The sequence below is a fragment of the Branchiostoma floridae genome, chromosome 1 (assembly GCF_000003815.2).
Source record: "Branchiostoma floridae strain S238N-H82 chromosome 1, Bfl_VNyyK, whole genome shotgun sequence".
Classification (NCBI taxonomy): domain Eukaryota; kingdom Metazoa; phylum Chordata; class Leptocardii; order Amphioxiformes; family Branchiostomatidae; genus Branchiostoma; species Branchiostoma floridae.
The window spans coordinates 28411671-28427973 of NC_049979.1; the positions used below are offsets into that span (position 1 = coordinate 28411671).

General features: G+C 40.1%; 1 protein-coding gene across 1 annotated transcript in view; it reads right to left on the bottom strand.

Moving 5' to 3' along the window:
- Window positions 1-1435: 1435 nt before the first annotated feature.
- LOC118421512 (BTB/POZ domain-containing protein KCTD3-like) overlaps window positions 1436-16303 on the bottom strand; it is a 52286-nt gene continuing 37418 nt past the window's right edge. Inside the window, exons 6-18 of the mRNA XM_035828829.1 lie at window positions 13772-13852; window positions 12197-12364; window positions 11588-11678; window positions 9919-10109; window positions 9235-9350; window positions 8372-8459; window positions 7655-7771; window positions 6743-6913; window positions 5915-6070; window positions 5206-5302; window positions 4627-4759; window positions 3420-3474; window positions 1436-2743 (exon numbers count right to left, since the gene is read on the bottom strand). Of these exons, the coding sequence (XP_035684722.1) occupies window positions 2493-2743; window positions 3420-3474; window positions 4627-4759; window positions 5206-5302; window positions 5915-6070; window positions 6743-6913; window positions 7655-7771; window positions 8372-8459; window positions 9235-9350; window positions 9919-10109; window positions 11588-11678; window positions 12197-12364; window positions 13772-13852 (1715 nt within the window). The 3' untranslated portion in view covers window positions 1436-2492. The remainder of the gene's footprint in view (window positions 2744-3419; window positions 3475-4626; window positions 4760-5205; window positions 5303-5914; window positions 6071-6742; window positions 6914-7654; window positions 7772-8371; window positions 8460-9234; window positions 9351-9918; window positions 10110-11587; window positions 11679-12196; window positions 12365-13771; window positions 13853-16303) is intronic.

Below are 16303 nucleotides of genomic sequence, written 5' to 3' on the forward strand. Positions count from 1 at the left end.
CTGACCAAGTGCACCTGTTCCGGCAAATGACGTCATCGCCAGCTGGCCACCTTGAAACCTCTATCCCATGACGTCACCCGCCTTAAAGTAGTCTCGCCCATGACAATATTTTGAAACAGAGTATGCAGGTGGTGATAAAAGTTCGCGCGCAAATTCGAGCCGACAGAACAAACAGAACGAAACAGTTCATACAGTCTCAAAATTGACGGACTCCCCTACCGTTCACCACAGTTTTATGCCTAACTGACGTGCACACAAAAATAGATACACATTTTTGTGACGGAACTATTGTTGAACACGGGGTTACGGATAAACGCTGGGCAAATAGTCTAAATTGGTCAAAAGATACAGTGCATACGTTTGTGCTGATTGGTCATCCTGGAAATTGAAGCGTAAAAGTTGAATCAATCTTTGCTGCTGGATACTACAATATTTATTCAGACGTTTCATCACTGGTGAAAGACCGTGAATGCTGTCTGAAACATCTGAATAAATATTGTAGTATCCAGCAGTACAGATTGACTTAACTTCTATTAGAGTGATCTCCACTGAGATATAACTTATCTCATGCAGTGCAAATTGTCATCTTATCATATAATATTCATGCTGTTGTTACCCCCTTTCATACAGATTCCAATTGATGACTGGACAGAACAAAATTCATAATTCTTAAAAGACGTTTAATTCGGAAGTGTAAAACACTTGACTTGCGACAAGTGTAAATGATAGGATACAACAATTCTGGCGTTACTTTGGAGACATTTTCAATATATTTTTGAACCTACATTAATCTGTATCAGAATGAGAAACTTTAATATGTCAGTGATGACAAATGATGATGATGATAAGAATTAAATAATGCCATTTAATCATCACTTATGAAAACAAATCCTGCTTGCACTAATGAACATATCTTATTTTTAGATACCACATGACATTACATTTCAAATCAGCATTGCTTTAGAAGCTAAGAAATATTGTAACAACAAGTAAAAAAAAATAATGACATGTTTTTTTCATTATTCCGAAACTAAATCTACCCGAACTGTTCAAAAGGAGTATCATGGGAATGTTGGAATTTAATCAATTGTTTCAGATTTGAGGCATACGGCCAACTATTATGACAGAGATATCATTTCTAAATAAACTATATGAAATATTCTGCTCAGGAATCAGGGAACCATGTTTCGAACTAGTTTTAAATTATAAGATTATCCGAAAGAAGACTTGTTCTATCACGGAACATGTAAATTTACCTTTAACTACAGGGTATTGGGGGATATGAAGTCGATGGATGCAAGGCTTTTTTGCAATACACAGTATGTATTTTCGCATTTGAAACAACCATATCCCTAGTACCTGGCTTTAAAAAGAACGGATATAGGTTACCTTGCAGATAAAGGTGAACTAGCATAAATTACTTTTTAGAATGTTATTTTCCCATTTCTCAAATACTCCACTAACTTTCCCAAATGCAACATTTTGAAGCTTACACTTGACTAATAGCTGCTCAAATATTTCTGTACTAACATTTTAATATTTTAATTAAAATTTTCAGGGCTGCTTCGTTAATTTCTTGACAATTATGCTGTGCATCAAAGAACAACTATGTTTTTTCTACTATCATGACTTAGTGTGAAACATAAGTACATGTACATATACCTCAGCTGCTGGAACTACCACAAGACATAACTATTTTTTCATGAAAATCATTTGACATGAAATCATTTCATGTCAGTTCCAATGAAGTTGCATTGCAGCATGACAATTAGAGAAGTCTTCTGCCAACTCGGAGTCTATTGACAGCTAATAAATGCATGTAAAACTGTATAAAATCAATGAATCAATCAATGTAGCGTCTTTATTCTTCAAGTATTTCGTAGGAATTTCCAAGACCAAACTTACAAGAAAGCTTCAGGAATGCTTTTTCTGAGAAGTCTGATTTTCATAAGGCCTAGAAAAATTAATGTTGTATTTCTTATTACAGTCCTGGACAGAAATAGGGCCTGTAGGCAAGGATTCTCTCTCTCTCTTTTTATCTTTCCAGGTATGGATAATAATGCATTGTACATTCAAGCACAATTTTCTATTAGTGTACAAGAGCAATGAGGAGAACATGTTGGAAAAATGATTCTACAACGTTTTCATCACTCAAATATCAAGCTTGAAAACTGTAAGGCCCTTACCAGTGATTGACCCACTAGGGTCAGCAATTTTTTGCTGGTGCCAGTTGGGTAACTGGAAATCCCTAGGCCCGAGTACAGTTCCTGATATCCTACAGAGACTGAGAAGATCTCAGAGTGCAAAACTCCTTACTCCAAAATCTGTACATTTAGCTACAGAAGCATTTTTTTGGTTCATGCAAGCACTATAAATACGTGTACATCTTTCAATATACACTGTATTTTGCAGTTAACCAAACTGATAAATTATGTATAGCAGCACCTATGTTGGAATAAAAGGTCTACTTCACTGTGATATCTTCAGTCATACTAACAGAGAGAGACCCTGAAAACTTTGGAGTTTGGATCCTGCGAGCTGTCAGCCCCGCCCTCTGCCCCGCCCGCCGCACCCTGTTCCTCCTGACCATCCTCGGGCTGTACCATTCTGAGGCGGGAGGCGACGAGGGAGGTGGAGGGACTGAGTGAGGGGGTGGAACATCGCGAGGCGCTGATGTCACACTGTTCTAACAGCTTCAACAGTTCCACTTCAGTTGGACCACCCACGACACTCTTGTGTCCATCTTAAATAAGGGAATAAAACAATCAGTTAGCAGGCATTATGCTGCATACATAATCACAGTCATTGCTGATTTCACCAATTTTATTATATTGTATCTGATGATGTGTCAACCTGCATGAGTGTTCCGCACTTAGAGATATTTCGGGCTATCACGAGTTTCTACTTGATGTGTGTTACATGGACTTCAAAAGTGGAGTGTGCCGCTGTTGAAAATTCAAATAACGGATCAAGATGTTTGAATTGCTGTTCCAACCATTTTTTGTTTGAACTTTTGGCACCATTTTGCTTTGAAATGTACAACTTTTCCCGCAGGTCATATCACCCTTCGCCATTTGCGTGATCCAACCGATGGTATACTGGCTGAATTGAAACATTTCTGGAAGTGGAGGTGATGTCGCCTCTTACCTGCCTTTAGGAGTATCTACATGTATATATGCCCCCCTGATGAATCCTGTATCACATCAATCTACATTAATAATGTAACCTTTCCTTTTGTATCTAGATGCACTTTTGTATTTGCAGTAAAAATAGGTGCTCATCTACAATTTTGGATACACCAATTTGAAGGTAAAAGAAGCATTTCGAGTATGATCATTACAGGTACATGTAGAAGCTGGGGGAAAGAATCCAACTTCATCTAACATACTGCAGGCCGCCAACACAAGATGACTGCTTACCTGTGTCTTTGCTGTCCTTCTCCACCTTACTCAAGGCCGTGGTGAGGTCCCACATCTGTCAAGGAAGAAACATTAGGAAAATCTTCATGACTTCAGCACGGACAACCAACTATTCATCAAGGACTTAATACAGGGTCTGTGAGATATCCTCCCACACATCATACGTGGTCCTTTCACCCTTCTAGATGTTCCTTACTTTGTACTGAATACAAATAAAGCAAATAAAATATTACATATCATGTATCTACCATGTCAACCTTTACACTCAGTGTACTAAACAGAGCAATAAAAACATTGTCTAATATGCCCAAACTGGACTCATTTAAACCTCACTGAACAATACTATAACAAAGCCTTTATGTTCATGTTCATGGGAATTTAAGTTTGTGGGATTTAATTTTGCAGTAGGGAGAAAATGGACTATTCACAGCGGTTTGGACTTTTTAATTGTGCTATTTAAAAATAATAGTCACATACAATGTACTACTATTGAAAACCTGGCAAATTTTATTTTGGACAGCCGGTCAGAAACCATTGACTAAGTGACTGAGCATGGGATTTAGTACAGACTGAAAGAACAGTCGCTTTTGGCAGTGCTGGCATGAACAACTGTCACTGATTTAACTGGATACGAAGCACTTCTTGATAAATATGTATTGAATGTTCAAAGATCGAGTCTCTGTTCAAGTTGTGCTTCATATACAGTCAAACCTGCCCAAGATGACCACCCGGGGGGACGGAAAAAGCGGTCGATTTGGACAGGTGGTTGCTGAGAACAGTATCGACTCAAAACATGCCCGATGCAAAGTATAAATGGTTTCCGTTGTGTTTAATGGCAAATGGCAAGCACACTGCACGCACGCAAAGAAGCAGTTTTTTTTAACCCCCTTTTAACATCGTAATGGCAGTCAAAATCCGACCAAAGTGGCCGATTTCGGCACAAAATCGCGCTAGGTATCATCAAAATTCGAGGAAAACCTCAATTTTGAAAATGATGCGGTCGTTATGGGTCCCAATTTGGGCCGGTCGCGTCGGACAGGTGGACGTTGAGAAAAGGTCGCTTACAGCTTACGTCAATGGGAAAAAAATCGGGACCGAGAAAAAGCGGTCGAAATGGCCAGGTGGTCGCTGAGAAGAGGTGCACGGTTGCTCGGGCAGGTTTGACTGTATATTAAAATAGGATGAGACAGGTAGTGGCAGACGTTACCTGAATACTGCCGTTTGCATGTCCTGTGAAGAGATATCTGCGAGGCCGTGACCCCATCCTGCTGGACCCCTCACACTCGTGGACACAGAAACAGCTCAGGGGTGAACCGTCTACTGTTTTTATCACACAGACCCTGTCAGAAACAAACATGTTCACACTCGTGTACACAGAAACAGCTCAGGGGAGAACCATCTACTGTTTTTATCACACAGACCCTGTAAAAAAAACATGTCAGATTTACACTCCTGAAAGCAGAAACAGTTATGGCAAACCATCTACATAATCCTATATGACATCATCAACATCAGGTTCATCAGGAATCAATGTTGTAACAATTCTTTACTTGAGGACACCAAATTTTCTCAACTTCTGGTGCATTTGGCAGTGAAATGTGTTTTTCCACGGGTGGTTATAAAATGAATACTGTCCCAGCCCTTCCATGGGTTGGATTACACTTCGGCCATCAGGCAACCCTAAACACAGTGGGGTTGGTACCTCTGGTGATATGGAATACACTGTGTTGTGTGCAATATATACAGATATCACATTCAGGCATTCTAGACTCCTTGTAATCTGTACCTTTTCCCAGTGGAAGACTGTCGAACGAACAGCTTGTCTGTCTCGGGCACAACCTTCTGTACAAACACCTGCTCATCATCCTGCTCTCCAAATGGACCTGCAGCAGTCAACATAGGAAATAATACATAAGTGAAGAACAATTTGCAAATAAAAAGCTCATCCAGAAATCAGAAGCATGATGATGTCAGGAGTGAATGAAAAGTAGCAGGAAGATGGAAACTGACTTACTTCAACCTCTCAGAACCCGTTATGGCAGTAGATTCCGTCTTCCAGCTACCTTTCATTCATTCCTGACATCATTACGCTTCTAGATTCTGGAAAGTATTACTCAATCATGCATGTCTTCACACACACTTTCTCATTCATATTCACTCACTTGCAAGCACTCCCACTCACTCACTCACTCACTCACTCACTCACTCACTCACTCACTCACTCACTCACTCACTCACTCACTCACTCACTCACTCACTCATATTCACTCACTCACTCACTCACTCACTCACTCACACACACCCCATCAAAGAGATTTCTTTGTAGCAAAATGGACCATTGTTTTGAATACCACCTATTCACAAACAATGAAGTCCAGGTTCAGGTTCACCTGGACCTGATCCTCTGGATCTTGACTGTACCAGTACCTGAATTTTCCGTACCCGTACCCACCCCTACCTCATACACACTCTACCCCCCTCCCCACCTGACCCACCTATCCTGTTGCCTGCCCCATAGCTGTGGTGAGGGTCGGCGTCCTCCAGTGAGATGATCTTGAAGGAGTTGAGCGGCGTGGAGCCGGGCTGGGTGGAGATCATCCCACGGAACCTGGTCACATTCCAGGTACGAACATGGTTGTACTCCGCGCACACTGTGAAATTAACACACGCAGAATGGTTAGATCACCTACAAATGGGCTTGCTGTTGAGGCAAATAAGTTTCATATTGAAAGATGCACAATGTACATGTATTTATTCTATTTCTCTATTTAAAAAATAATTGAGATTTCTCCATAATTCTATATATACAATAGAAGACATGGCACAACAAGTGTAAGAAGATGCCTTTTCAAAGCTGCCATACATATATGTATGTAGACATAAACAGAAGGAATATATACAATATATACACAAAAAAGGGAGTTTTACAAAGTTGATTTTGAGCAAAAACACCAAGGAAATGAAACATTGGTTCAACTTTAATTCTGTAATGGCTAGATTCTCATGTACATGTATGCTAAATATTGCAAGAGCATCACACTTTGCCAAGGCCTGATGTATTGTTCAACATACTAGCAAGCAACTGCAAGCCTATCACTCTACTGGTCCCAGTATGGTTCCTTGGGGGACACAGACTACAATACCTGGTTTGTGACATGTATCAGAAATATGGAACAACATTTAAATGACAGCAAATGTTATGAACAGCTACATGTACATGACTGTAATTGCCTGCCTGCCTAAGTGATTTTAGGCCAGGGACTGTGTGTGATTGGCTGAAATAAAAATTCAAGTACAAAGTTTAACTGTCATTTTGTCTTCACCTGAGACGAGGTACTTCTCAGACAGCATGACCTTACAGACAGGGCTCCTGTGTACCGTGAAGGTCTGGAACAGCTGCGGCCCGTGTCCCACCGTCTCCGGATGCTGCACGATCACCCGAACCTTACCCGAACTGGTGCCGTATGCGATCTCAATCCAGTTCCCACTCACACCTGGGACGAGTACATTTGTAGCAATGTGAGTATTTCACAACAAAAGACAATGGTTTGAACTGCACATGCACGACATCAAGGGTGAAGCTTATCACTCTACTGGTGCCAGCATGGTTCCTTGGGGGACACAGATTACAATACCTGTATTAACAGTTCTCATCTAGACTATGCTTGATGCCATGTTCAGACATGTTTTGTTTATGTTTTAATGGTCTTCAACTTTGACATAATACTCACAATGGGCATGTGCAGTTCAATACAGGTAAAGCTTCTGGGGGGGGGGGGGCAGAGGAATGAAATTTTGAATTTCACAAATTCAATTTAAAGATTGGATCTGCTTAGCAACATGTTGGATTATGAGTTACAAAATGTATAAATCATATCTTAATAAGTACTATGAAACTCCCAATTCTATACAAAACGAGCTGCTAGGAGACCCATAGTAATACTGCTTCTTCCTTCCATCAAAAGCTATGTGGCAACAAATCAAGACCACAGCACAAGACAAAAAGTACAAAAACTGACAGTCTGCTGCAGTACCATGGCCATTCCACAGGAGGCTCGGCATGAAACAAGACTGTCAGGTCAACAACAACTACCCATGTACAAAATATCATCGCAATCCATCCAGAGGTTCTAAAAATATTCTGTTGGACATGCACACGTACACACACCATCCATGCAGAGTGCAAACTTTTATTAATACCTTCATTTTTCACAGAGGTAATAAGTTGTACTTACTGATCTTTGGAGTGAGGTAGACGCTGAGTGCCGTGATCATGTCGTCGTTTGGGTCGTGGTACAGTTCTGTCACCAGCAGGTCATTGTCCTTCATACGCAGGGGGAACTTCTGCATGTCTACATACATTGTGAAAACAAATCTGTGTAACAGCTGCATTTATCTTCTAACCTGCCAGAGGGCGTGCATAACCTATTGGACTCTTATTGTCTTTTGTACTACCCAAGAAAACACACATTTTGATGTACATGTAAGTTTTCTGTCCTCAAGCAAAAAATGTCAGAACATAAATTCTTAATGTATGTCCAAGGCCTGAGTACTCAAATTTTCGACAGAGGCATATGCGGAGCACGTTCCAATTATATTTATTAAAAGCCCATAGCATACAAGTAGAAGCCTGTGATATACTGTTAAATACAGTTGTGTACAGCCCAGTCCAATAAATTACGTTTTCGAGGCCTAGCCTCAACCAGGCCTTCCTATGATTGTAGATTCTACAGATTCGGCAAAAAAAATTTGGCAGATAACTGACTTGGAGAGTCAATCCATGCTAAGGTCAACACTTCCCCCCTCTGCACAGCAATTCAAACCGTTTAATTGGTAGCAAAACTCCCCTGGCAAATTGTTCCCCCTATTAGCCAGTGTAGTCAGACTGGTAGGGACTAACCATGGCCTAGGTATGACACAAATGTTTATATCTAAATGATAGATGTACACACCTATGTAGTATATAGATCCATTGTTACAGCCCAGTAGGAGGAAGGTCCCTGCTGTGTCGTAGCAGGAGATTGGTTCTACGTCCTGAATCTGGAAATGTGCATTATGTAACATGTAAAATATAACATTATGATGGCAGTAGACTGCAAACATGTTGGCAAGTTATTTGGTCATCTATGTCCTACCTATATCTCTCTATCTGTCCAGGTTTAGCATCTGGTTTACCTCCATAATAATATCTAAACCGAATTAAAGTTACCTATAGGTCCAACATCATGCAAAATTCATTCAACACTTCTTGACTTGTCCTGTTTTGAAGTCAGCAACTGAAACACTCTCTGCAGTTGTATTATATACAAAAAATGTAGAAAGCTGCTTGAGGGCCAAAATAATATTTAGCTCTTTCTCAACCACAAAAGCTTTCTACCATACTTACCAAAAAGCATGACTGTACAATGTTTAGATTGTCCAAATCATGAAATATCAAAACTGAAATTAAAGTTCTCACTCCACCCAGGTGTGAAAATACGTATCAAACTTTGGTTGGGGAGGTAAAAGGCAGTGGAAGAAGAGGGTTGGACTCCACCTTCCAATACCGTGCTCTAGAGACAAACCTACAGTGCCTGAAAAAGGCCATGGGACCACCTTAATTTTACCATTGAAAGGATTGAATCATGGTCTTGATAAACTCAACATCATTCTTGATCCAATCCCTTTGACAATGGCACACTAAACATAGCACAATCATAGTTCTTGAGCAGGTCTGTTTTCAAGCACTACAGCAGATCCTTGTTCTACAATCATGTATAAGGCCCATGTAAATTTGTAGGTTATACTCTCATAGAAATAGATTTCTGTGTATTACCTGCCAGTTGTGAGTCATGGCGTGCCACACCCCGATCTTGCCGGTGTGACTGATGGCCACCAGCTGGCTGCCGATGAAGAACAGGTCGTCTACCTGTACCGACAGGTTAAACACACCTGGGGAGAACAATAGAGGACTGAGTCAGTAGGGGCAGCATGTTAACATGAAGAAGAAGTCAAAGATTTCATACCTCCATACAATATCTAGAGCTCTCTGAATTTCTTATTTCATGCAGTATTGTGAATTTCTCGCTGATTATATATATGTCTAATGCGTTTTTCTTCTTCGCAAGCTCTGAAGAGAAGTAAGTTTTCTGTCTATTTTACACACAAGTACATACACTGTTAAGGTAGTGAACTCACTGTCTAGAGTTCTCTGAATTTTTATTTCATTCAATTGTGAATTTCTCTCTAATTATGTCTATGGATTTCCCTACGCCATTCTGTAGGACTTTGGGACAAGTCTATAGCACTGTTACTGAGACTCTGGACCCTGGCCAACCCAACCTTTCAATTGCAAGTTTCTAGTTACACCATTTTCTGCCTCATATCTTGCAACTCTGGGTAGGATGTTTCCTTCTTGTACAGAACAGAGAATCAATTATCATAATTTTCTCCACACAAAAAGAAAATGCAGTAAACTATCACTATCACTCAGTCGGAGTCAATCCCAACAGTTTCACACCTCTCTCGTTTTTTGGCCCCTCGTCCTGAAAGCTCCAGAGTCTGATGTCACTACCGGAGGAGACGGCGATCATCCGGTCCTTGTTGTCGCTGTACCCGCCCGGACACTTGGAGTTCAGGGCCACACGTTCCACAGACTGCTCCAGATACTCACTGTTAAACACTAGCTGCCATCCTGTCGACTCCTTTACTCTACACAAAACAAGGAGCAACACAGATGGATGTTATGCTGCAGTACCATGGAAAGCATGATAGGGGGCCAATATTCAAACTCTTTTTTCATTTTGCTTACACCTAACCACGTACAAGACACATGTAGCATAAAGATCTACTCACAACTTCTGTATACACACCACACACACACGGAAACAACTATTCCTGTGACACACACACATGCACACACACACACACACACATACATACACATGCACAGCCACACACAAGAACATATATTATACAAAATGTATATTATATATGCTCACACACACACACACACACACACACACACACACACTGAAACACATACTGAGAAATACACACACACATACTGAGAAATACACAAACACACAGGCACACACCCTCACACACACACACACTTGCACACACATAGAAACTTGAAAATATAACCTTCTTGGTAAAAGATAAAGACATCTTTGTAAGTGACTACAGTACCATAGGTAAGTGACTAAAGTACTCACATGACAGTCTAGTACAGCACACTATTATAGGTATCTCCTCAAAGTATATAATTTCTTATCTTTCGCCTCATGATTATGCTAATATAGCTTTCATTGCCCCACTTACTGTAAGGTATCATAATCATTTCACTTTAGTCTACTTCATTTTAAAAAAAGACAATCAAAATGTTGACTGCAGCAACAAAATTATGTCACCGATAAAAACCAATGCACAAATAATGCATATAAATTAGGAAATTTACAACAATAATTATAACTCATATGCCTTTATTGTCACTCTACCCTATGTTGTCCTGTCATGAGTATATTATATGCAGTCCCAGACGGAAGCTCATGTTAGAACTGACATTGCAAATAATTAAAAATCCAGGCACTAGTGATTGCTTGCTTTATTATTTGTCAACTGAATGTATGTGTGCCAATTGTAAACATAATAGTTGGGCTGAACCAATTTATTTCTTGGTTCTCAGATTTTTAAAGTGAAAATATCATAAAGTAGATGGCAGGGAGAAAAACTTGAATGTGTACTGTACAATGTATGATCTGTATTTACTCCATAAAATTGTAACATTATGCATAAACCTGGCATTGTTAACATGTTTTTCCAGATAAGGATTTTTTTGTTGTTAAAATAGAGAACAAACAAATTATTTGGTGTGCCGAAAAAGAGTTGCACCATAAAGTACCTGTCACAGGTATATCGTTCAAGTGCCCTGAAGATTGATATTAGCTGGTCTCGAACTCAAAAATAATTGCAAACTACTGATTTGCTTAGTATAGCAAAATTAAGTTCTTGCAAACAAAAATAAACTTATAGTACCTTATTAATATATAAGCCAATGTTTTGGTTTGTCATCCACCTCAGGGCAATACTGACTGGTTCTACTGCACACTGCAGCTAGGTGGGACCCTTTGCTTTACTGTAACATTGATTTACCAACCTGAGGAAACTATTCACAGGTACTGACTCACCTATAACAGCAGACGAAGTGTGCGTAAGCCACAGCTATCCAGCTGTGATGCCCCACGATGATCCGAACCTTCTTGGGATCAAGTGGAACTTCTGAAAACGGATAATATTTTTCAAACACATCATCATTAAGCATACTACTACGTAAGATGCAATGGATCAGAGTTTATATATTAAATCTTAATTGATTTGATTATATGGATGACATCTGCGAGCGCATCAATTTTCGGCCGTTTAAAAACAAAGAAGTTTTCAGCCATACTTTACATCGTACAAAGCAGCTTCAGCATATTGTAAAAATAGATATGGAAATCGTACTTATTTCATAGAAGTCATCACAAGGTCAAAGAAGATATGAAAGAACAAAAATGAGGAATCTATTGTTTGGGATACTACTGTAAAGACATTTAAGTTCGCGGGGATTTACTTTCGCGGTAGTGGAAAGTTTGCGGTAGCACCATAGACTGAAGTCTCATACTGTGAATTGGCCACCAGAAAAAAACAGGAATATAAAACCACCACGAACATTTCTGCATTTACAGTATCCTTTTGCCTGTTTTTAAACAAAGATCCAAAGACCAGTAAACTGTAATTAATATGGAAACTCGTACCAAACATGGCGGTCTCCCCGCCCTCAGCTCCGTCCCCTGCGGAGGCATAGCGTGACCTGCTGAGGGGCGTGGCTGCCGAGGACTGGTACTGCGGGCTGCCCGTGGACGCGCTCGGTCTCATCCGACACTCCGTCTCCAGGGCGACGCCAACCGGGCGCGGAGGAATGCCTGAGAGAAAAAAAGATATAAAAACTCTCCGATACCATATCTGGTACACTTACTGAACAAGTAATTACCCCACAGAACTGCTCCTGATATGTACATTACTCTGTAATGATACAACTTTCATATAACAACTTACTTGATATTTTATACTTATTACAATTCTTTTAGAAAGATGAATACACCACACTATTGTAGTAAAGAATTGCTTGCAGATGTCTATGTTGTTAAGTTTTAAATAGTGTGCCCAGATTTTAATACAGCTGTTTGTACTATGTAAATGTTGGCGCAATTCAGCTGCAATGCCGTACATGTTGCAATAAAACTTGTAAAATGTACATGTACAAGTTTTGGAACTACCAAACATAAATTTCTGACAGTCTAAACAGTAAGTTAAGCAGCAGTGTGTCCAAATAGAAATTGTACATGTACTACTGTAACAGTATATTAGTAATACATATAATGCAAAGCTGTTACTCAAAAGAGTACAAAAGAGACAGGGCAGCTATAAGAATATAAATAGATCATCACGACAATCATTTCAAATGCAATTTAGCTCTTTGATGAATGATAATTACAGAATTTTGTTCTTTCATAAGACTACTTGTAAGTAACATGTAGACTTGTACTTCACAAATTGTACATCATGAAAGTTGTGTACAAGGAAACTCTTGCAACAGCAAAGCAACAAGTCTGCCTCTACCTGATGCATGGTTGACACAACAGGGCGGACCAAGGGGGGTATTACTGTAGGGGGGGTCAAAGGGGTCTTCTAGGGGGTCCATGGAGTAGGGGTGTTCGGGGAAGATAGCCACTTGGTTGGGACAGGTTAGAGAAAGAGGAGCCAGAACACAGAGACACATGTACAGGACATCTTTAATAACAGAAAGACAGGAGATAATGCTAGTTCACCTTTATCTGCGGGGTAACCTATTTCCGTTGTAACATTTTTAGAAACTTGGCATTTAGGGAGTTGACGGACAGTGGTTTCACAATGCAACACTATAAAAATATTGCAGTTTGAAACCACTGTTTGTCAACTTGATATCCCTAAAAAAGGCCAGTGTTTTAAAAGTCAATGGACACAGGTTACCCCACGGATAAAGACGAACTAATGTTGCAATTAAATAAACAATGTGAAAAAAAGACACAGACAAAAAGTAAAACAACAATTCAAAGGAACATAACAGAGCATTATTAAGGCCATGTTGATTCAATTGTATAGATGACATCCAAACACGCATCAACTTTGTAACAGACTGTAGCAAGCACCGCCAACCGACCATGCCATATACCTGTCAGGCCAAAATCGGTTGGGTGCTTGGTTTTGGAAGCTTAGCTGTCCAGGGTATATCCTGTACTGTCACACCTGTGCATATTTCCTGTCACACTTAAAAGGTGTAGCTAACTCACCTGGTGCAGGCAGGTAACCATGGAACAGGACATCCCCACACGAGGACCTCTCCAAGTCTTCACACAGGTCCAGTCTTTTTACTGGAACACAATCAGGACAAAAAAGTCGGTGACAATGCACTTTTCACAACGGTAACTATAATTGAATCTGTAAATGCATATAAGTTCGCCGGGATTTAATTTTGCGTTAGCGGGAAAAAGGACTTTTCGTGGTTGCCTTTAAGTCGCAGTGAAGCGGCCACCGTGAAAACCGCTAACATTAAACCACCGTGAAAGTTTCTGCATTACAGTATGAACTCAAAATGCTGGGTGAATGTGGACTTTTGTGCATCCAAAATTGAAGCTACACATTCAGTTTTTGCAGTGGGTGCTCCAGAGCAGCTAGATATTTGTGTATGAGTCTATGACATTGTGTTACATTATGCAAAGATCCTGAGCAAACACTAGTCTACAAATAACAACAATAGTTGACCTTTAAGTACAGGAAAATTTACTTGTGTGTACATGTGCATGTCTGTGTTTGTGTACTATGTGTGTGATTGTGTATTTCCCCAAGGTGAATTTGTATATTATGATCTGAGTTTCTGACTGCGCAATTAATGCCATGCTCGCACATGCTTGTGTGTGTATGTGCACTAATTTGTGTGTATGTGTCTGCATGCATATATTATGTTCATGTATGTGTGAGTGTGTGTGCCTGCACATGCACATAACTTTATGTGTGTTTTAATTTATGTGTGCCTGACAGGTGTAAACAAAAACATGTGTCCTTGTGTTGCCATCTGTTCTTCACATCTGTAACAGATGGCAACAAAGTAAAAGGGCTAAATTCAAAAGTGAACAACACGTACAATGTAGCCTACAGGCATGACAAATTTCACAATTCATTGTCATTACCACACTTAATGCTACCCAACCCAACTAAATAACCCAAGTCTACAAAACACAAACAAGCCCAATTTCCATCCATATTATTTTTTTTCAATATTTTCTATCTTTTAATATCTTTATCATGTTTGAGAATCACTGGAAAACAAGGTCCTTTGTTCACAACCAGGATATATACAATGTTGTCTGTACACAATCAACATGCAGCTGGCATTTTGTGCCCGTCTGTCACCCTCCTCAGGGCAATTCTGACTGGTACTATTCTACACTGCAGCTAAGGTGTTGCTCTTAGCGATGCGGTCTGTTCCATAACTGTCAAATATGCTGCCCCAAATGTGTTACATATTGTCATGCATACAAAAAAATGATTGAAGTCAAAAGATTACAGAATCAAATACTGTACTTCATATGTTATTTATTTAATGTATTTTGCAATTCTTTCCCAAGGCCAGTGGGAATAGCCTCAGCTAGTTGCGGGCAACCTTGGTTGTCTGTAATTGCCAGCCAAACAAAAAAATACAAATAAACAAATAAATCACCCAAAATGTCAGCTGTCATTTGTATATAAAGAATCCTGTTGCAAGTCTTTCCAACCATGGTCCCGGGCTTGAAATACCACCTGCATATGCAGGTTAGTGCAGGTAAAATTGGAGCTGTGCAGGTATTTCTGATGTCTACCTGCACCTAACCTGCACTGGGTTTTATACATAAATGTCCCATGATGTAGGTGTATATGGATTGTTATTAGGTGCATTGACTGTTATCATCTATTAAAGAAAAAATAGCAATGGTTCCTGAACAATTTAGTATGATCCATACTTCCTAAATTCAGGGTGGTGCAGGTAAAATTTGTCTGGTGCAGGTAACTTTCAATGTTATGCAGAAAAAAGTATTTCGAGCCCTGCCATCTTATCTACATGTACATTGAAAGTCCTCCCTAAAAACCCAGCAGGAAACAACTCTTAGTAACAGCTTTGAAGCACGGTTTTACCGAACCTCCCGGGGGGCACAACAAGTGCTAAAAGACTGGAACCAAAGCTCTGGAACATAAATTCGCTAATGCGATAAGGAGTCCCATCTAACTTTCTATTTCCCGGTAATGACATGTATTATATCTCCATCAGGCATAATCGGCCCACGCTGTGGCGGCTAATGCTTCAGCCAGCCGAGCAAAATATTGATGGCCTTGAATATTAATTTCCAATATCCAACCCCCGAGTTTGGAGATAGAGGTGTCCCAGTTGTGCACTTAAACCGCCTTCCTGCCAAACGCAATCACTGAGGTACATTCTGCTTGTGCAGATTACTTTTGTGCGAGAGTGATAGAAAAAAATTGCAATAATTATAAGTTCCAAGCTGTGCAACCAGACAAATACACGGCGTGCTCTTTCCCATTTAGATTCGTGCGCACGGAAAAAATTGTTTGCAGAGTGCTGATTGGAAGCGAACGCAGGGCACGACTTTCGGCGCGTGCGGCGAGATATTGTTGACACGTAATCATAAGGCATTTGAATTCCTGGTTTATGAGATTGATATAGGCTGTGGCGTCTGCGGAAGTGGCACTAATCCATAAACGTGCCCGGCATATCGCCCGTAACTGCCTGGATAGGGAGGTCATTACAGGGCAATTGGGGCATTGGCATT